General features: G+C 36.7%; 1 protein-coding gene across 3 annotated transcripts in view; it reads left to right on the top strand.

Moving 5' to 3' along the window:
- The window catches only part of NELL2 (neural EGFL like 2), a 462,863-nt gene that overhangs the window by 418,556 nt on the left and 20,782 nt on the right, over positions 1-23,525 (top strand). For all 3 annotated transcript variants that reach the window (XM_027542640.1, XM_027542641.1, XM_027542642.1), the window contains exon 17: positions 17,360-17,500. In XM_027542640.1, the coding sequence (XP_027398441.1) occupies positions 17,360-17,500 (141 nt within the window). The remainder of the gene's footprint in view (positions 1-17,359; positions 17,501-23,525) is intronic.

Raw genomic sequence — 23,525 nt, 5'->3', positions numbered from 1 at the left:
TTTTAACCAGTGAGATAGAATTCATCAATTAATTTTCCCTGCCTGTCTAATAAATTTCACTTTTGTAGTTAAGTGAATTTCTTTTGTTCTCTAGGCACAGGAGATATTAGAGTGGAAAGAATTACAGAGGCTATCTTTATGGTTTAGAGCAAGCATGCCACCAGAGCATAAATAAAGTTGATTTAACAGAAGTTTTCCCTGTTTTTTAATGACCTGCAGTAGGAAATGAGAAGTCTAGACTGCTTAATTTTATAGTTTGCATTACAACTACTTTTATTCATTATCTTTGAAATAGTTTCAGTTTAAATGTAGACAAATTTAATATTTATGCTTTAGCTTTAAAGTCCCAAATTTAAATTTCAGAGCAGTTTTTGTTAGTGTAGTTCTTAAAGGAAGTGTTGGTTAATTGAAAATAAAATGGCATCTCTCAGTACATATCATATTCTTTAAGCCATGTAAAAAAATTGGATCACTTAATCTTTTAAGTCAACCTCCCTGATATTTTTTTCTTTGTTTTTAAAGTCCAAAAGTCCTTCTTATTTTTGGTTTATTCATTGTGAGTTAAAGTTTGAAAGACCAGTGCTTAAGTTATGTTCTTAAATTCACTCCAGAAGCATTTCCTTTTAAAAAAATATCATTGATACCTGGGACAGGGTGCTCAGGGCTGGTGCACTGGGATGATCCTGAGGGATGGGATGGGGAGGGAGGAGGGTGGGGGTTCAGGATGGGGAACACACGTACACCCATGGCTGATTCATGTCAATGTATGGCAAAAAGCACTACAATATTGTAAAGTAATTAGCCTCCAATTAAAATAAATTAATTAATTAAAATAAATAAATTCTAGAGGAAAAAAATATATATATATAACTGCTTAAATAAGTCCATTTCATTAATGGTCTTTGAAATGCTTTCAAACACTCATGTATCAATCCAGATGCCTCCTACTCATGACTCAGTCCTGTTTGTTAAGTATGAATTCATCAGAGTTCAACAGTTATTTACTGAGGCCCACTGTACACCAGACATATTCTAGAAACAGCGGGATTCGAAAATGGATGATGCAAAATTCAGGCCCTTTGAGGACTGTCATTTAGAAACAATCAAGTGTCCATCATTGGATGAATTTATAAAGAATATGTGATATATATATACAATAGAACATTATTCAGTCATAAGAAAGAAGGAAATCCTGCCATTTGTGAAAACATGAATGGACCCTGAGGGCGTCATGCTAAGTGAAATGTCAGACGTAAAAAGACAGTACTGTTTGATGGCACTTACATGTGGAATCTAAAAAAGCCAAATGTGCAGAAGCAGAGAGTGGATTGGTGGTTATCAGGGGCTAAGAGTTGGGAGAAATGGGGAGACATTGGTCAAAGAGTACAAATTTCCAGCTAGAAGATGAATATGTTCTGGGAATCTACTGCATGGCATTGTGATCACAGTTAATAATACTGTATTATACATTTGAAAGTTGCTAAATCTTATGTGTGTTCTCATCACAAAAATAGAAATGGTAATTACGTGACATGATGGCATGTTAGCTGAGCTATGGTCGTAATCATTCTGCAACATATAAGTGTACCAAATCAATATGATCCATTGCCTTCTCCTAGACTTATACAGTATTACATACCAATTATGTTTCTATAAATCTGGAGTGCAAAAAGTCTAACAGATTCTCAGCTGACTGTGGTAAACTCAACAAGTCCAGCAGGAGAACTAGAACCCAGGGAATTTGGAATGGTATCCCTGATACAGAAGACCTGAGAACAGCCTTGCAAATATGATTCAGATGAGTCCAAGCAAGAGAATATGTACTCCAGGAAAAGGAAAGCTTGCAGGCAGAAGCATGGAGATGGAAGAGTCCAGTTCATGTGCAGGGAAGGGGAGGGCCGGTATGAGTCTTGGAGTAAGCAAACTATGGAAGGGGGACCACAGGAGAGGAGAATAGACGGCCTTGACCATCTTCTTAAGACATTAATTTATGAGGGTGCATAACTACTCTTCCAATCCATCCTGGTTTTATTTATAAACTCTATACCCTTTTGTAAATCTTTTTAAATTATAAAAGTAATGTATATTTACTTTTTAAAATTTATATTGAATTATAGTTCCTGTATAGTATTATATAAGATAACATATTATATAAGAACAATGTTTTTAAATTATAAAAGCGATGTATATTTAATTTTATAAGATTTATAAAATGAAGAAATACACAAAATAAAAATAATCTGTAATGTCACCAACTGGAGGTAACTGCTATCTTATTCAAAATGAAATACACATTTACATACTGGAATAATATTTTCTTCATAATTTTAATCCTGCTTTTTTGCATGACATTAATCATATTTTTCATATCATTAATGATTTTCAGAAACATCATTTTAATAAGCTGTATAGCATTCCATTTTATGCATGTGCCATAATTTATTTAATTACTCCCTTATCATTGTGCTTTTAATCATTCATTACCTTTGCTCCAGCAGCTTAATACAAAGCCAGTGTAGATAAAACTAGACTTCCTGTTACTTCTGTTGTTTACTGATCCACTGAAACTACTAGAAGGGCAGATCTTGCCAGACTGCTTTACAATACTGAATCTCACCTCTAAGCAGCAGGATGAATTCCTGAGAAACACATGCGCTTCCATAGAAAACAACAAGTAGCTATGGCAGCTCTGCTTGCATAAGGATTGTTTTTCCTTTGGATCCCTACATATCATTTCTCCAGTTACTATGTGAATGATTTTTAAAAGTTTAGGTGTGTGTATATGTGAACAGTGGTATGATGGTGTGATGGAAATGGCAGTGTAATGGTATTTTGTTGCCAAATAAAATACCTGACACTTAATAGCCAGGCGGCTGTCAGTTATCTTTCCCTCTCCTATGCTCAGTCTCTCGGTCATGTTCTGTCCATGGAATTTTTCAGGCAAGAATAATGGAGTGGGTTGCCATTTCCTCCTCCAGGGGATCTTCACAACCCAAGGATCAAACCACCCAAGGATCAAACCTGCATTTCTTGCATCTCCTGCATTGGCAGGCAGATTCTTTACCTGTAGAACCACCAGTCCCTTATTTATTTCAGATAGTCATAAAAATGTGGTCTAAAGGACTTTTTTTTTTTCTTTTTAAAATGCATTACTCAAATACAGAATTAGGCTGAATCAAACACTCAAGATTGGAAACCCTTTGATCTATCGTTTGGTGTTGCCTTAGGGAATCAAATCTAATTGTACAACTAATCTAACTATCATGAAGAAATGGTTTGTTAAAGTGAACAAAAAATATAATTAGTCTGGAAGAAGTTTGATTAAGTGACAATATATTGACAGGACCAAGAAGTGGCCTTCAGCCTCTGTGGTTTGGGAGCACCATAAAAGAGTAAACGTGTGTTTAAGAAACCCATAGGATGTTTCGTTTAATTGTAATTGGAAGAAGTTATTGGTTTGTTCAATTACTTCCTTTCTGGTATCTTTTTCCCTTCAGTTATCAATGTGGGAGAGCTGTGATGTTTCATTACTGGCTGAGAATCCTGTATCAAGCTAATGGGTGTTTTAATAGAGATGGAAGCAGTTGTTATAATAAAATGATCTGAAAGTAGATAGTCTATCAGAGATCTGACACTTGCTCAAAGCCGATAGAAACCATCCATCAGTACATTTCTTGCTTAGGACCCACTCAAGGCTCTATCTGATGACTTCTCATTCAGATATGTGGAAATTGTAGTATTCCGTTTCTTTATTTATGGCATCAGTGAGCTCATTTCACTCAAAGCAGTATTTCTCCTGATATAAATTTGTCAGTTAGTTCTCTAATAAATATAGAGTAGCTATTTTGACTGTCATCTTACCTTTCTTGGCATGCCATTCAAAACCTTTTTTTCTGAATAACTGGTGAGTTCATCAAAATGCATAAAGCCTTTTTGTAGTGCTATGTTAATAATTAGAAAACTTGTGGTAGATTACTACGCAAAAGCACTCTAGCTATCTTATTCTTACTGGATAGTTTGAGAAATCAGCTTCCTTTTTCTCCTTCTGGAAAGAATCTCAAAATCAAGTAGGCAGTCTAATCCTTGCTATTAGAGGTGGCTCAGGGAAGCATAGTAGTTAAGAGCTTTCTGGTTTTACTCTGTTTTTTTTTTTTTTTTTTTTTAATTTTTTATTTATTTATTTATTTTTTAAATTTTATTTTATTTTTAAACTTTACATAATTGTATTAGTTTTGCCAAATATCAAAATGAATCCATCACAGGTATACATGTGCTCCCCATCCTGAACCCTCCTCCCTCCTCCCTCCCCATACCATCCCTCTGGGTCTTACTCTGTTTTAAAGCAATCTACTCCTTATTATAGAGCGAGCAATTCATATTATCTTGGGAGCCTAACTATAATATCATCTAATGTATGAAAAAGCATGTCTATTTTAAAAGTAACAAAATCATTGCAGATGGTGACTGCAGCCATGAAATTAAAAGACACTTGCTCCCTGGAAGAAAAACTATACCCATCCTAGACAGCATATTAAAAAGCAGAGACATTACTTTGCCGACCAAGGTCTATCTAGTCAAAGCTATGGTTTTCCCAGTAGTCATGTATGGATGTGAGAGTGGACCGTAAAGAAAGCTGAGTGCTGAAGAATTCATGTTTTTGAACTGTGGTGTTGGAGAAGACTCTTGAGAGTCTCTTGGACAGCAAGGAGATCCAACCAATTCATCCTAAAGGAAATCAGTCCTGAATATTCATTAGAAGGACTGATGCTGAAGCTGAAGCTCCAGTATTTTGGCCACCTGATGTGAAGAACTGACTCATTACAAAAGACCCTGATGCTGGGAAAGATTGAAGGCAGGAGGAGGAGGAGATGACAGAGGATGAGATGATTGGATGACATCACCAACTCAATGAACATGAGTTTGAGCAAGCTTCAGGAGTTGGTGGTGGACAGGGAAGCCTGGCATGCTGCAGTCCATGGAGTCGCAAAGAGTCGGACATGACTATAATGAATGAGTGACTGAACTGAACTAAACTTGATTACAATATAATAAATGAATAAATGTTTTAAGTAACTTGCTAGTATTTATAGGAATAAATCTGGAAGTTTTTGTTCATCAGTATTTTTACTCCAGTAGCTTAGTTTTTAATGATCAGAGTTTCAGTGTCTCTTTTCTGAATTCACATATTTCTTCATCTGTATTCTTCCTTCAGGACTCATATCTGTCTTGTATCTGAGACACTTGTGCTAATGCTACATCTTTTTCATTAGGCTATGAGCTCTTGAGTATACTGCCATAATGACTAGCATGTTTTCTATGAGAGACTTTTGGTCTGTATTTGTCAAGTGATTGAATAAGTAAAAGTATTCTAAGTCTCATATCCTACGCATTAAGCTAAGCTACCCAGTAAAAGGGATAGAACTGGCAAAGATTTTTAAATTTCTAGGAGTTTCCAGAATTCCATTTTATTAAACACCTTGTCCAACTTGCTGCTAACACATCAGAGAGAGTTTCAATTCTATGTTGAATGAGAAGTATCAGTTATGATTATATTATCCACATGCTTCTGGTCCTCATATCTTTCTCCAGAGCTTCTGGCTCATTTTTCTTTTCATCTAGATATCACTACTAGCAAAATTGCTATCCTGTTATACTCAACATTTTAAAGATGAGGGTTTCTGAAAGCTCTTTAAAAGTATTTCTATGTACATGAAAGAAAATAGATACCTGGTTAAAAAATCAAACATACAACTTGAAAAGCAATAGCATCCCTGACTCACTTCCTGCTTACCTTCTATCAGTTTTTCTAAGAGTAGTTCCTCACCTGAGCTACAAACCAGAAAATGGCTGGAGAGACTCATTTCTCAGATCTCCCAAGGATGGCACATAACTAGTACCATACCTGCTACATGGGGGAGAAGTTCATTTATAATTTACTCAGGATGCCTTAGGGCATTAGAACTTAATTCTCTTGTGAAATTCCAGTTGAGAGGAAGTGCTAGAAGGGACTGCTTTCCTATTCTTCTAATATGTTTATACGATGCTTTGTTTAATTGGTCCATTTTATACATTATTAGTAACTAATTGTTTGATAGATGGTGATTTACCTCCCTTGTACCACTGCCCATCTATATTCCCTTTAAGTTACCTTTTTAGCCTTTACCAGTATATGTTTTTGCCTTCATTTCTTGTTTTATCTACTAAAGAGAGTTTGTTTGTTTGTTTTAATTTCCTATTTCCAAATAGAGTTATATTCTGAGCTCTGAGTGGACGTGATGTTTTTAGGAACAGTATTCAACGCACTACAGGTAGTTTTCAGTGTATTGATGGTGTTTGAGTATTTAAAGCACTAGTATTAGATGAAATCATTAAGAAGTTAGTAGATGGAAAATAAAATACCTGAAAATAGATCTCTAAGGAGCTGAAACTTTTGGAGATTGAGAAGATAAAAGCTGCAAAGAAGACTAGATAATAGAGGCAATGAGGTAAAAGAACTAAGACAGGGCTATATCCTTGCAAAGTGAGAGGTTTTAGGAGAGGGTGTGAACTCCTGCTTGGTCTTTCTCTACCTGGATTTAGTCCTTTATTTTATTGCATTACATCATCAGTAACACCTTTTAAAAAATAGTGCATGACACAAAAACTTTCTAAGAAATTATGTCTTACAATATATTTATCTTGCTTTTATATAGGTATTTAATAGTTTTGCCAAGTGTAGAATTCTAGGGTCAAAATCATTGATTTATTGTCTTACCACAGTGAGAAGTGTGATGCTAGACTTATTCTTATCCCTTTATGTGTAACCTGAAGGTTGTACATAAAGGTTATCTCCCTTCTGGAAGATATTAAGATTTATATTTCGTTTCATACATGATGCCAGTCCAGGTTCGATGCACGGTACTGGATGCTTGGGGCTGGTGCACTGGGATGACCCAGAGGGAGGGTAGGGGAGGGAGGAGGGAGGACGGTTCAGGATGGGGAACACGGGTATACCTGTGGCGGATTCATTTCGATATTTGGCAAAACTAATACAATATTGTAAAGTTTAAAAATAAAATAAAATTTAAAAAAAAGATTTATATTTCGTACTTATTGTGAAATTTCACAATGTGAGTTTAAATGTGAGTCTGTTTAATTTATTTGAGGTGGTGTTGTATATGGGGTCAGGGTTTGACCTCTGCAACTAGAGTATCTGGATTCAAATAGCTGATCTCTCAAGTCTTATATTGCTTTTTTTTTTTAATTTCAGCTATCATATTTTTAATTTCCAAGAAATTAAATCTTCCAAGGAAAGATTAGAAATTTTCTAGGGAACTAAATCTCCTTCTTATTCTTTGACTACTCCTTTTTTATAACACTGTATCCCTTATGAATGAAATATTCTTCCAAATCTATCAGAAAGCATTAACTAGAAATATTTTAAATTGTGTTCTGTTTATTATTTCTGTTTCCTTCAGGGTCAGTTTTTATGATGGTATATCTTGGTTATTCTGTTAAATGTTATAGTCTTTTCTCAAGTATTTGTTTCTCCTTGATTTCACGATAATATTTGAGTGAATTTTCAAATAAAACAGTATTGTTTGATCTTCAATATGAAGATAAAATTTGTTGACCAACAGACTTATTAACTGAGTTAAAAAGATGCCACTTTTTATACTTTGAACTCTAAACTCTAAAATGCAGGAGACTTTCTTACAAAGGATAATTCCAACATTAGCTACTTAGTTTCCTCCACACATTATATTTATTTTCCTTACAGAAGAACAATCCATTCTGGCTGTGGGGGTAATTGCTTTCTTTCAGCTGTCCTCTTAAAGTGGGAGGAGGTAATTGGGTTGATTATTCATCAGTAGACCTTTAATTAACTCAAATTTCTTGAATTTGCTTCTTTTATTGATGGTGTTTTACTTTTTGCCTTTGTTTACATGTTTCTTTGTTCCTTTAACATATGTTTATAAGATTAGGAAGAAGAAGAGATTTAACAATGTTTTTAATCTTTCATCTTTAATTAGAAGTTTTTTGTACCCTTTTTGTTAAAAAATTAATAATATATGTTATAGATATTAAATACACCATTACATTTATATTGTATCTTATACATGTAGTGAACGTATTTTTTATACCAGTTCGACTCCATTTAATATTATAATCAAGTTTTTGACATAAATATTTGAAATAGGATGAGAAAGTGTCATCTTATCTTGTTATTGCTTCTTAGTGAATGCTTTTAAACTACCACCCCTGCTGTAGTTTCCCCTGATCTCGAAGGACTCAAAAGGTGAAATGCTGAGCTTGCCACTTAGTTATTTGATGTTACAAATAGATCATTCATTCACTCAGTAAATGCTTATGAACCTCTAACTATGTGTCTAGTACTTTGCTAGATGTTAGAGAAACACACACACACACACAGATGCAGTCACTGCCCATATTTACACACATTATTTTTAAACTATTGTAATATTAAGGAAATTTTGGGCATGAAAACAATTTATTATACCTTGATTGTGTAGTGGTTACATATCAAAACTCATGAAATTGTTGATCATTTTTGTATATAAATGTTACCTCAATATAGATGGTTTTAGGTGTGAGGAAATAATATGTGTACCATGATGACTATAGTTAATAACACTGTATTGTATAATAAAAAAATTTTTAAATAGTATGGTTTCAATGTTCTTACCAAAAATAAAAAGTAAATCTGTGAGGGGATGGATGTGCTAATTAACTAAATGGGAGAATCCTTTCATGCTTCATACTTATATTAAATCATCATATTTGTACACTTTAAATATATTATCATTTTGTGAATTACACCTTAATAAAGTGGGGGGGAAATAATGTTAGTCTTAATAAAATGAATACCAAAAAAAAAAAAAAAGTCATTTAAGAATAAGCCCAGTCAAAATATATAGAAGACATCCTTTTAAAAACCTATGAAGACCATAAAAGCTATAAAAATCATTAGAGAAAAAGGAAATACATCATGTATATGGATTAAAAGATTCAATAATGTAAAGAATCAATTCTCCCCAAATCAATCCATAGAACCAATTCAGACTTCCCCTCACCCTATTTTTTTGTTTTGTTTTGGGTTTTTTGGTGAAAAATTCACAAACTGATAAAGAGAAAACCCAAACAGTCAAGATAATTTTGAAAAGTGAGCAAAAAGATAGGGAGGAATACCTATTATGAGCTAGGCACTGTTTCTCCTGTAAGGAAAAGTTATTAGATTACTTAATAGCAGTAGTCAACAGCAAACTATTAAGAGATAGAGAGCATTACTTCTAGGTCAAAAACAGAAAACTCAGAGAGGTTTAGTAAAATACTCACTGTTACCCAGTTAGCACACCAAAGAGCTGAAAATTCACTCACATTAGGATATATTATTAGACATCTCAGAATATAAGCTGTTTCTGGTTGGCCAAACTGGTCTTCAGAGGCAGCCTACGGTAAGAGAAAGAGCACTGGGCTTGAGAGAGTTCTGGGCTGTGGTTTGACCGTGGGCAATGCATTTGCTTTCACTGCTTCTTTGTCTGTGACATAGGGATAGGAATAGTTCACATAGCTGTTGTGACGCCTAAATGACCTAATGAAGAAATGATATTATGCTTAAGAGCAGTCATTGGCTTCCTAATTATGAACTGTAAAGTAATTAAAGTAATTTTCACTAAATCTCCAATGTTATCCAACTTGTGAAAAGAATTTTAGGATTTTCATAGTTTATTTACATATATCATCATTTTACTTTTAAAAAGTTCACATGAGAAAATTAGCCTTCTTATGAAATTTTGGGCAATATTTTATTAATATATTCAAATCTGACATAGTTGTAAAAAACAATGCAATACTCAAATGAGTTTGCTTTCCTTGAGCACTCACATCTGAATGTTGAAAGCAGACTTCCCATAAATTCACAAAAGACAGAAGGAAATGACCTTTTGATTAAAAAAAAAAAACTGTTGCAGATAATCTGAAAAGCAAATAATCTACATGTGGGTAATCAAGAGTTGATTAATTGTTTTGAGGATGTTTAATTGCCTACTGTTATCAATATAATTTAACTACCAGTACACAGGATAGTGACATGAATAGTCCAAGCACTATTTTTTAATGAGAAATGATGTCTAGGTTTTTATTAATAATAAACACTTTGAAACACAGTACTCTCATTATTTGACTTTGCCATTAAAAATAGCTTTTTGATTTAAAAAAAAAGTCTTTTTCTTTTGTATAGGGTAGCAGCTTAAACTAATGATTAGGGTCTGTTTTAGACATAGGTGGTTCTAGATATTTGCACTTTATATTGTTCTCAGGTATGCTGTTATAGTAGAAATAACTTATCATGCATGAGAAGGCTTTGTTTATCATTTAAGTGTCTCATTTTACAACTACATTTAATTTTACAAAGAAATGATTTGTCACTTCCTGAAGTGACCTTCTAAATGCTGATATCAAAAGCCATTTTCATTTGGCTACCTCTGAAGCCAGTGTTCTGGCTTCAGAACATAGGAGGCACCCAGTTTTACGTCACCATACCTGAGGGAGATGAAAAAAGCAAGATACTAACATCTGTGAGCTTTTTTTTTACTCATACAGTTTCCTTTCTTGTTTTCTGCCTGTTGGTTTATTTTTAATGATTATGTAGTGGGTTTCCATTTCCTGCTCCAGAGGATCTTCCCTACCCAGGGATCAAACCCAGATCTCCCAAATTGTGGGCAGACGCTTTACTGTCTGAGCCACCAGGGAAGTCCTTAAAACATATGCACTTTCCAGAAAATCTATCCCCGCAGTGCTTCCACTTTTATTTTCTAAGTCGATTTTGATCCCTGGAGTATAACTGCTATTTGTAACTGCTATTGGATAGCTAAACAGTTTTTGGATTTTAGATTCTCTGCGCTCTGGGACAGCATCTTAATATCATCACTAGCTGACTGTTCTAAAAGTAGCTGCTGAAAAAGTTCTAAGCGTTCCCAAGGAACTACAAACTAGTTCCTTCCTAAGAAAGAATATGTAATGAAATCATAGTTTTTCATAAAATTTATTTTTAGCTTTTTATATAATGTACCTGCAGAGGGTAAAATTAAGTCCCTTGTAATCAAGAATAAATCATATGAACTTATACATCCTGTACTGATCTTTTTGAATACTCTTATTCAGTTGGAAAGTAATTTGTTCAAACTTGGTGGTTCTTATAACTTTTTCTCCCCTAGGTCTGCTGTTCTTTGTGTTTCTAACTTGATAATATGAAGGTTTGTTTTTAACTGACCTAAAGAAGTACCAAAGAAATAAATTATTTGATTTTTTTTTTTGCTATTTTCTGTTAATATATGATATGTAAAGCTTAATATGTATGTATCTGAAAATGCACACAGTGTGTGCATTTAGGTATTCTAACTCACAGTAATATTTAAATTTGTGATGGATAAAAATCTACTTAATTCTTAAGTGGCGGATCAGATTTCAATTCTTATTAAGGTTTACAAAGTAACTAACAGCATACATACCATCAGATAGCTTACAGTACTGCTTGTTTTATCTTTCACTTTAATTAGAACCATGACACAAACAAACATATCTCCTTTTGGGAAGTGCATACTTTGGCAATTCAAGCACACTTTCATTTTCTACTGACTTTCACCAAAGTAGAAAAGTTTTCATAAACAAATCAAAAATAGCAAGAACATGAAAGTATAAAATAAAGCAATGTACGTTATCTGGCCAGCTTTACTTTGCTGTCCTAAATGGTAACAAGTATATAATTTGAGCCATGACATATGGATATTTATACTGTATTTGATAAATTGAGTCATATTGTAAATGAATTAAGGCATTTCAGTACCTAAGGAATTACTCAGTAATTCGTTCTGAAATGTAACTAATTGTTCCATACTATATCAAAATTCCAGTTATTTATATGCCATCTTAATAAGTTTTATCATATTCATATATTGTCTGTGCCAATATATACTTAGTGTGGTTTCTGTAATCCCTCTCACTTTTAAAGTTTAAATATGATTTTACTACTGTACTATTAGCATCAATTGCTATCAGTTCAGTCGTTCAGTCCTGTCCGACTCTTTGCGACCCCATAGACTGCAGCACGCCAGGCCTCCCTGTCCATCACCAACTCCCGGAGTTTGCTCAAACTCATGTCCATTGAGTCGGTGATGCCATCCAACCATCTCATCCTCTGTCATCCCCTTCTCCTCCTACCTTCAATCTTTCCCAGCATCAGGGTCTTTTCCAATGAGTCAGTTCTTAACATCAGGTGGCCAAAGCACTGGAGCTTCAGCTTCAGCATCAGTCCTTCCAATGAATATTCAAGACTGATTTCCTTTAGGATGGACTGGTTGGATCTCCTTGCTGTCCAAGGGACTGTCAAGAGTCTTCTCCAACACTCCAGTTCAAAAGCATGAATTCTTCAGTGCTCAGCTTTCTTTATAGTCCAACTCTCACATCCATACATGACTACTGGAAAAACCATAGCTTACTATAAATAGAAATAATGCAGAAACATGAAATAAAATGTTTACCTATAATCACCTAAATACCATACCAGTGGTGGCAGATGTGTCACATGTTAGGAAACACTGTCCTGTAAGATTGTAAATTTAGACTTTAATCAATTTATTTTCTTAAAACACAATTTAGATATATACTAAACCCGGTGAGGGCAGGAATTACTTCTGCATTGTGTATCCTTGTTTCCCCAGCACTTAGTACTTGACATATAACAGGTATTCAATAAATATTGAATGGTAAATTAATGAGTGACATATATTTGCTTATTTATCTTTTAAAATAAAACTTAATAGTAACAGTTAAATAATAATAGTCAAATTGTATAGGAAAATGCACTATGGCCAGCATATGTTTCAATTCCCAGTCTTCAGGGGATATCCACTAATATACTGCATAGCATTTCTATTAAAATTTAATGGTTATAGATCAAGGAAGGCTGCTGTAATATAAACAAAGAGAAGTGGGGATGAAGCAGTATAACAGTGGTCCTGGTGATTAGAATGATTGACAAGAGACAATGAATGAGGAGTAAAATTTTAAATATATATCTGTGTCATATGACCTGAGATAACCCTTGTGTTGCAGAAAGATAAAAGGGCTAAATGCAAGTGCACATGAAATGTGAAAGTTGCTTCAGTAGAGAAGGCTCTGTTCCATTAATAGTTACTTCTAAATCACCAATGCTAATGAACAAATTCTTCTAAAATAAGGTACTCTAAACATCCCCCTCACAGCCTTCTTCCAATAAACTCACTTCCAAAGCTTAAATTCCAACCTGTTTTCTTTTGTCCATGCACTTAAGAAATGACATAACCAATTTTCTGCATCATTTGTGTTAGAGGAAAAGACCATATAAAGCTGAAATGAGCATAGCATTTTAGTCCCATTTATAAATCAGAGGTTCATCAGTTAGGGAGGCCCCTGAAATATAAATACAGTGTTTCATGAAACCTGTAAGGTCTTAGTAAATCGAAGCAGTCCACATCAGCTGTATGTCTGGAAGTTAATGGCTAGCTAATTTAACCACTAACAATTATTTTGACAATAGGAATTACTGACAGCAGGAGCTGACTCTTTAGAAGAGGAACCACAGTGACATGTCATTCATTCATGGCTTTGAAATAATGTTAAAATTTTGCAATCATATGAAATATTTATTTTTTCACTTATTACCTGATCTAAGAGAATGGTTTGTACCTTCTTTAAGAGAAGGATCTCTGGGTTTATCAAGAAGTAAATGAGTGATGACATTTTTTTCTCCTTTTAAAAAAATTTATTCTTTTATTCAAAGTCTGTCTCTTTCAAAATTGAACAAAGAAAAAGAGAAATTTTAAGACAGACTGAAAGAAATATATACTTCCCGAATTTGGAATTAGATGAGACTAAGAAGCAGTGGATAGTCCACTCCAGCTCAACAGTATTTACTGCCTTCTTAGTCTCATCTAACTGAATTAAAGTGGACTGTCTGGAGGGAAAGAACTCTAAAAAGTACTTGGTCTTCCCTTCAACAAGGAAGGAAGGACATTTTCATGATGGTCACTGCAGCAGGGAATATGACTCAGGTGTTCATTTCAGTCCAGGTCAGTCGCTCAGTCGTGTCTGACTCCTTGAGACCCCATGAATTGCAGCACTCCAGGCCTCCCTGTCCATCACCAACTCCCGGAGTTCACCCGAATTCATGTCCATCGAGTCAGTGATGCCATCCAGCCATCTCATCCTCTGTCGTCCCCTTCTCCTCCTGCCCCCAATCCCTCCCAGCATCAGAGTCTTTTCCAATGAGTCAACTCTTTGCATGAGGTGGCCAAAGTACTGGAGTTTCAGCTTTAGCATCATTCCTTCCAAAGAACACCCAGGACTGATCTCCTTTAGGATGGACTGGTTGGATCTCCTTGCAGTCCAAGGGACTCTCAAGAGTCTCCTCCAACACTACAGTTCAAAAGCATCAATTCTTCGGTGCTCAGGCTTCTTCACAGTCCAACTCTCACATCCATACATGACCACAGGAAAAACCATAGCCTTGACTAGACGGACCTTTGTTGGCAAAGTAATGTCTCTGCTTTTGAATATATGGGAAACATTAAGAAAAGCCTGTTCTACCTTGGCAAGTGGAATCTGCAGGCATGGCAAGGTTGTCAAGATGGATATGGCAGCAGATCATTTAGCAAGGTCTGGGGCGACCCCATGATGTGGTGATCACTCACCTAGAGCCAGACATCCTGGAATGCAAAGTCAAGTGGGCCTTAGGAAGCATCACTACCAACAAAGCTGGTGGAGATGATGAAATTCCAGTTGAGCTATTTCAAATCCTAAAAGATGATGCTGTGAAACTGCTGGACCCAAGATGCCAGGAAATTTGGAAAACTCAGCAGTGGCCACAGGACTGGAAAAGGTCCATTTTCATTCCAATCCCAAAGAAAGGCAATACCAAAGAATATGCAAACTACCACACAATTGCACTCATCTCACACGCTAGCAAAGTAATGCTCAGAATTCTTCAAGCCAGAGTTCAACAGTACATGAACCGTGAACTTCCAGATCTTCAAGCTGGATTTAGAAAAAGCAGAGGAAACAGAAATCAAATTGCCAACATCTGCTGGATCATCAAAAAAGCAAGAGAGTTCCAAAAAAGCATCTGCTTCTGCTTTATTGATCTCACCGAAGCCTTTGACTGTGTAGATCACAACAAACTGGAAAATTCTGAAAGAGATGGAAATACCAAACCACCTGACCTGCCTCCTGAGAAATCTGTATGCAGGTCAAGAAGCAACAATTAGAACTGGACATTGAAAAACAGACTGGTTCCAAATCAGGAAAGGAGTACTTCAAGGCTGTATATTGTCACCCTGCTTATTTAACTTATATGCAGAATACATCATGCAAAATGCCAGGCTGGATGCGGCACAAGCTGGAATCAAGATTGCTGGGAGAAATGTCAATAACCTCAGATATTCAGATGACATTACCCTTTTGGCAGAAAGTGAAGAACTAAAGAGCGTCTTAATGAAAGTGAAAGAGGAGAGTGAAAAAGTTGGCTTAAAGCTCAACATTCAGAAAACTAAGATCATGGCATCTGTCCCCATCACTTCATGGCAAATACATGGGGAAACAATGGAAACAGTGAGAGACTTTATTTTGGGGGGCTCCAAAATCACTGCAGATGGTGACTGCAGCAATGAAATTAAAAGATGGTTGCTCCTTGGAAGAAAAGCTATGACCAACCTTGACAGCATATTAAAAAGCAGAGACATTACTTTGCCAACAAACATCTGTCTAGTCAAAGCTATGGTTTTTCCAGTAGTCATGTATGGATGTTAGAGTTGGACCCTAAAGAAAGCTGAGCACTGAAGAATTCATGCTTTAAAACTGTGGAGAAGACTCTTGAGAGTTCCTTGGATGGCAAGGAGATCCAACCAGTCAATCCTAAAGGAAATCAGTCCTGAATATTAATTTGAAGGACCAGTGCTGAAGCTGAAACTCCCAATACTTTGGCCACCTGATGTGAAGAACTGACTCATTGGAAAAGACCCTGATGCTGGGAAAGATTGAAGGCAGGAGGAGAAGGGGATAACAAAGGATGAGATGGTTGATGGCATCACTGACTCAATGGACATGAGTTTGAGTAAGCTCTGGGAGCTGGCAATGGACAGGGAAGCCTGGTGTGCTGTGGTCCATGGTGTTGCAAAGAGTCGGAAATGACTGAGCGACTGAACTGAGGCAACCCCATGCATCCAGAAACCCAGACAATATATAAGAAGAAGGGGACAGTCTGCCAAGCAACTCTAGGCATTACTTTTTCTTCTGTGAATGAGTAAAGAGACTTGGATGAGAGCCAGATGTTCCCATTTATCAACAAACTGAATAAGGAGAATAATGACCTCATAGCATTTGGGATTAGTAAAAAGCTACTGGAACCAATATATTAGACTCAAGACGCATGCTCTGTTTAGGTAATTTTGCCAATTTGAACCTATGTCTACTTGTAAGAAGGAACACACAGCTGGAAGTTAGGCTACCATGAACTTTTAGGTGACCTTGGTTATATCCCAGTATTTCCTTTTACCTCATTTTTTTTCCCATATATTCAATATACTGTCTACATATCAAGATCTTTTTTGAGGGTTGAATGAGTTAATGATATATATGAACCAATTAAAAGGTGACATAAATGAGATATATTTTCAAAAATCAGAAGCATACTGATGCATGAATGCTATTGCCATATACTAGAGATTATGTTGATAGTAATAAAAGACTCTAAAATCTCAGTGACTTAAAGCAAAAAGGTTTATTTCTTGCTCTTACTGTATGTCCACCTCAAGTAGAGGAGGACTATGCCCCATATTATCTTCACTCAGGACTCAGGTTGAACTTCAGAGCTTCTGGAAATCACTGGTCATTGTGATGGGGAGAGAATATGTGCAAATCCACACACTGCATCTTTAAGATTCTGCCTAGAAGTGACACATATCACTTCCCTAGTTGGCTTCAGGAGGTCACACGGCAATCCCAGCTTGTGTCCAGAAGAAGAGCGGGAAGTATTTGGCAAGCAGCACTAATGAATATCATAGATGCTTTTCTTTTTCCGTTTTCTGCAGTGGGGTGACTTTTGCAGCAGGGAAACTGTCCAGATGTTTGTCCTATTACTAATACCACTGCATTCTTTCTGTATAGCTGTCAAAAACAACCAAGTAGGCTGCCTTTATTTTATATTTTCTCAGTTTTAAGGATTTGCTGGCACTGAATATTTTAGTACCTGTCTAACAGAATATTTTAGTTTCTTAGAGAGAGAGGCAACAATTGTATAACATTTCATTTGTGTTTTCTTTCCCAGACATCGATGAGTGCTCTGATGGCTTTGTTCAGTGTGACAGCCGTGCTAACTGCATCAACCTGCCTGGATGGTACCACTGTGAATGCAGAGATGGCTACCATGACAATGGGATGTTTTCACCAAGCGGCGAATCGTGTGAAGGTCAGTACAAGGAAAAGACCTAGAGTTTAAGGTCTTGAAATTGAGACACGTTCAGTAAGACGTAATTAGTTGACATTGATCTCATATTTCAGGTATTGGTGATTTTTGCTGTGTGTTTTTACGAGTGATTGGAAACATGTTAAAATCTAACTTTTGCATCCTAATTATAATAATTAATTGATTTGTGAATAATTAATACTTGCAACAGCAAACCAGTTTTCTGTGGATACTTTGTTGAAGGATATTTTTAGAATAAATAAACCTCTAGTATCAGATAAATTTTTTAATGGCAGCATGTAAAAATCTGACCCAAAAAGAGGTAGAAAAACAGGTGAAAGCAGGATAGAGGGAAAATGAGGTGAGAGAAAATAGGACAATGACGTGGCCAAGAAAAACATGATACATGCTTCTCTGGGCTATTCCTGATGTATCTTTTGCCTGGCAAAGTCAGATGTTTAGTAAATGTTGCAAGCAGAAGGTATGGTCCATGCTTAAAAGACGTCAATCTAATAGGAATGGAAATTTAATCAGATTATATTCAATTATTTAGTAGTAATTTTGTCTTATTTTCAGTGAATTGACAATTCTGCTCCTTTATATCCACTATTAAGGGGCATACATTTTAGAAGGTGGGCAGAGTAAGCAAAGCACAGTGAATAATTGCCAAGGAAACTACCCACACCAAAAGGGTTTGGCATGGACTTGGGAAACAAAACAGACCTCAAGAAGTCTTTGTTTTCTCCATTGGTGTTTACACCTTCATCGAGTAACAGCCTGAGAGAATGATGAGGCTAAAATGACACAGTCGATGAAAGCCTTGGAGAATCTAACTTAACAGTACTTGATGCTTAAATGATGAGATGCCTTTTATCCTCGGGCCTCTAGAGGTTTTCACACAAAGAAAAGTGACGCAGACTTGGGTGATAGATGCCAAGGTTCCGTGTGCGCTTTGCCAACAGCTGCAGAGCTCTGGACCTTGCACAGAGTGTTCATCTGGATTTTTACATGGAATGGGAATGCTGCTAGCTTGCTGCTGCTACTGCTGCTAAGTCACTTCAGTCGTGTCCAACTCTGTGCGACTCCAGAGACGGCAGCCCATGAGGCTCCCCCGTCCCTGGGATTCTCCAGACAATAACACTGGAGTGGGTTGCCATTTCCTTCTCCAATGCATGAAAGTGAAAAGTGAAAGTGAAGTCGTTCAGTCGTGTCCGACTCCTAGCGACCCCATGGACTGCAGCCTACCAGGCTCCTGCCTTACCGGGGGCTAAAACCTAGCATTTGCAAATAACCCTTAGCTGTTATCCGAAGGCTTTACCTTGTGCTTATGAGAATGCCGTTCAAGAAGCAGATCAAACCCTGTGATTTTGCCCTTCCCTGATAAACTATATTGCCTGTTTCTGTAGTGTATTATCAGGAAGAAGTCTTCAATGCTGCTTTTTTTAGCATTGTCTTTTATTTTAAATTATACACATAAAGAATAAACATAAACTGATTATAAATAATTCAATCATACAGAAATATAGAGAGCAAAGCTAAAAATGTGTCTTTATTTCATGTCCTCCTTTTCCCTATCTTTTCTTCTTCTGCTCTTTAATTTTGCTTGCTTTCCCTTTCTGTGCATCAAAATGTGACTAAAAAAAATACATACCTCTATCTTACTTTACATTTGTAACTTCTTTCAGTATCTTTTAAGTTTATGACCACATGTCTCAAAAGGGCTGTATTAGTTATCTCCTGATGCATAAAAAGTAACCCCCAAAGTGTAGCCACTGAAAATAATAAATTATCTCACAGCTTCTGGATAAGGAATGTATGACAGCTTAGCTGGATTCCTCTGGTTCAGGTTTCTAGTGAAGTTACTAATATCAAGTTGCTGCCCAGAGATGTGGTCTCATCTCTGTCTTGTCTGGGATAGGAGTGGAGGGAAAGGGAATCTGTTTCTAAGGTCACTAACACTGCTGTTGTCAGGGCTTGTTTCTTTAACCCATGAGCCACTCCAGAGGGCTAGGGGCTGGCTTCTCCTAGAAAAAGCATTCTAAGAGACAGCATGTGCCCAAGATGGCAGCAGCAGTCTTCCACAACTAAATCTCAGATGTGGCATTTCACCACTTCTCCCATAGTCTATCTGTTAGAAGCCACTCAATAAGTCCAAGGAGAGAGGACTACCAAAGAGCATAAATAGTAAATGGTGAGAATTGTTGCTGGCCATTTTGTTAAACTACCCGCTGCAAGAGCCATCAGCAATGTGCATTAATTTCCACTGCAACTCTCTGATGCAATCATGTCATAACTTCTCTACCCTCCTCACATCTCAGATACCACTTTCTCTTCTTTCTCTGTTAATTACTCTGCTTCTTATTTAACTGAGAAGAGAGAAGTACTTCACTTTTCCCCAGACATATGGTATGATATACAGTAAATCATATATACGGTATACACCACCTCGCTGGTGTCTCAGATGGTAAAGAATCTATCTACTTGCAATGCGGGAGACCTGGGTTCAATCCCTGGGTCGGGAAGATTCCCTGGAGGAGGGAGTGGCTACCCATTCCAATATTCTTGCATGTGAAATCCCATGGAGAGAGGAGCCTGGTGGGCTACAATCCATAGGGTCACAAAGAGCTGGACACAACTTAGCGATTAACACTTCTACTTCCTTCCATACAGTAAATACATACTAGTCTGGCGAAAATGACAAAACATAACGAGTGCATTCATTAAGTGTCCAAAAGTAACAAGGAAAACTAATCATTAAAATAACACATGATACAGATAAATATAGGGAAGTAACGGATTTTGTGAAATGCCTACACAGAAAAGGCTTTTTGAGGAAATTCCGTAAATACATAAAGAGTGGGAAATCTTATTCTTTAAAAAAAAAAAAAAAAAAACCCACAATTCTGTAAAGATAATTCAACTATCTTCCAGTAGAATTTATAATGATTATCGTAAAAATCTACTACTCTTTCAAGGACAGTGTGATCTGAAGAATTCTTTTAAAAGTACTAACCTTTGTCATATAAAAGAGAACTAAAATGCTTCTTTTTAACAACTATCTACTTACTGCAATTTCAGTGATCTGTAGAATTGTAATATTAGCATTTAGAAGGATGCCATTTTAAGACTATGGTTATATCTGATCAAGTTCCGTAGTTCTGTGCTGGGGAAAAAAACAAGAAGCCTTTCAACATGGACAAATCCACAGCAGTAGGTTTACAATTATTCTTAAGTATAATAGTCATGTTTGAAGATATGAATAAATAACTTTGTACTTTTTAGACTGTAATCTACAACATACATGTTAATAAACTGCATGCATACAAACTGTAAATTATTTTGCGCATCCATTTACCTCAGAGGTGTAGACATTTAATCCCCAGGAAATGTGCAAGGTTTTCTTATCCACATCATCATTTCTAATGTGCCTGAAAATTTGTCTCTCTCTGAGAACAAGGCCAACTATTTTTTTCCGTGAAGGAATATTGCATTTCATGCCCACATTTCCTTTTATTTAAAGCTTTTATTTCTAGATTACCTTTATGCTTGGTGGGTGTTTTTGAACTTGTATGACTAAAAAAAAAAAAATATTTATATGGTAGTATCTTTGAGTATTATGTTCAAAACAAATACTACAAATTCTTACCTTAAATCAAGGGAATGAGGAACTAAATCAAAAGCAATGAGGAACTAAAGTCAAAAGGCAGAATAGAGAGGGAAAGGCCAAGAGAACACAGTAGTCACAGAAAACACGCTATTTCAACAACACAAGAGACGACTGTACACATGGACATCACCAGATGGTCAATATCGAAATCAGATTGATTATATTATTTGCAGCCAAAGATAGAGAAGCTCTATACAGTCACCTTGTGCACACCAGGACCCAGGAGAAAGGAGCAGGGACCCCACAAGAGACTGACCCAGACTTGCCCATGAGTGTCCAGGAGTCTCCGGTGGAGACATGGGTCAACAGTGGCCTGCTACAAGGTCAGGGGCACTGAGCGTGGCATTGCCTGCATGGGACCATGTGAAGGAGGTCACCATTATCTTCATTACCTACACCATAGTTTGACTTCAGGTCAAAAAACAGGGAGGGAACACAGCCCCACCCATCACCAGAAAACTGGACTGAAGATTTACTGAGCATGGCCCCACCCATCAGAACCAGTTTCCCCCTCAGTTAGTCTCTCCCATCAAAAACTTCCTTGAGCCCATCCTTATCTATCACAGGGCAGACAGAATGAAAACCACAATCACAGAAAACTAAACAAATTGATCACATGGACCACAGCCTTGTCTAATTCAATGAAACTATGAGCCATGCCATGCAGGGCCACCCAAGATGGTCAGGTCATGGTGGAAAGTTCTGACAAAACATGGTCCACTGGAGAAAAGAATGGCAAACCATTTCAGAATTCTTGCCTTGAAAACCCCATGAACAGCATGAAAAGGCAAAAAGATAGGACACTGAGAGATGAACTCCAAGGGAGATCAGTGGAGAAATAACTCCAGAAAGAATGAAGAGATGGAGCCAAGGCAAAAACAACACCCAGTTATGGATGTGACTGGTGATGGAAGTCAAGTCCTATTGAAAGGTTGTTGTTGAATCATGCGAAGACACCGGTATTCTTGGCCCCTGGAGGAAAAGAAGTCAAGGCTTGATTGCTCAGAGCTTTTGTGTAATAAAGTTTTATTAAAGTATAAAGGAGATAGAGAAAGCTTCTGACATAGGCATCAGAAGGGGGTAGAAAGAGTACCCACTTGCTAGTGTTAACAATGAAGTTATATACTCTCCAGTGAATCCAAAGAATGTCTGGAGGTTGTAAAGACCTCACCAGACCTACTCTCATAATTTGCATTTTAAGATAATAGAATTAGCCAGAAGGTTTAATCCAGAAACTGTCCTCAGGCAGCATACATCCTTGTAAAGACCAGGTCTACTCCCATAATTTACATTTTAAGATAACAGAAGGTTTAATCCAGAGACTATCCTTAATCCAGAGATTGTCCTCAGGCAGGATACATTATTGTTATATAATCCTAAGGAATGTGGAGAAAGAAAAAAAATTTGTCCTTTCTTCCTCCTTGAGAATTCCACACCCCTCTCTCCTTGGGGACCCGTAGACTCCTTATCAACCTGCCTAGGAACTGACTCTCTCACTATGTAGTAAAGAGCAGTAATGCATAGGAACCTGGAATGTTAGGTCCATGAATCAAGGCAAATTGGAAGTGGTCAGACAGGAGATGGCAAGAGTGAACATCGACATTTTAGGAATTAGTGAACTAAAATGGCCTGGAATGGGTGAATTTAACTCAGATGATCATTATATCTACCATTGTGGGCAAGAATCCCTTAGAGGAAATGGAGTAGCCATCACAGTCAACAAGAGTCCAGAATGCAGTACTTGGATGCAATCTCAAAAACAACAAAATGATCTCTGTTTGTTTCCAAGACAAACCTTTCATTATCACAGTAATCCAAGTCTATGCCCCATCCAGTAATGCTGAAGAAGCTGAAGTTGAACAGTTCTATAAAGACCTACAAGACCTTCTAGAACTAACACCCCCCCAAAATGTCCTTTTTATTATAGGGGACTGGAATGCAAAAGTAGGAAGTCAAGAGACACCTAGAATAACAGGCAAATTTGGCCTTGGAGTACAAAACAAAGCAGGTAAAAGGCTAACAGAGTTTTGCTAAGAGAACACACTGGTCATAGCAAACACCCTCTTTCAGCAACACAAAAGAAGATTCTACACATGGACATCACCAGACAGTCAGTACCAAAATCATGTTGATTATATTCTTTGCAGCCAAGATGGAGAAGCTCTATGTGGTCAACAAAAATAAGACTGGGAGCTGACTGTGACTCAGATCATGAACTCCTTATTGCCAAATCCAGACTTAAATTGAAGACAGTAGGGAAAACCACTAGACCATTCAAGTATGACCTAAGTCAAATCCCTTACAATTATACAGTGGAAGTGACAAATAGATTCAAGGGATCAGATATGATAGACAGAGTAC

Source organism: Bos indicus x Bos taurus, chromosome 5 (assembly GCF_003369695.1).
Source record: "Bos indicus x Bos taurus breed Angus x Brahman F1 hybrid chromosome 5, Bos_hybrid_MaternalHap_v2.0, whole genome shotgun sequence".
NCBI classification, from domain to species: Eukaryota; Metazoa; Chordata; class Mammalia; order Artiodactyla; family Bovidae; genus Bos; species Bos indicus x Bos taurus.
Note: the sequence above shows the minus strand (reverse complement) of the source record. Positions and strands in the feature narration are given on the sequence as shown.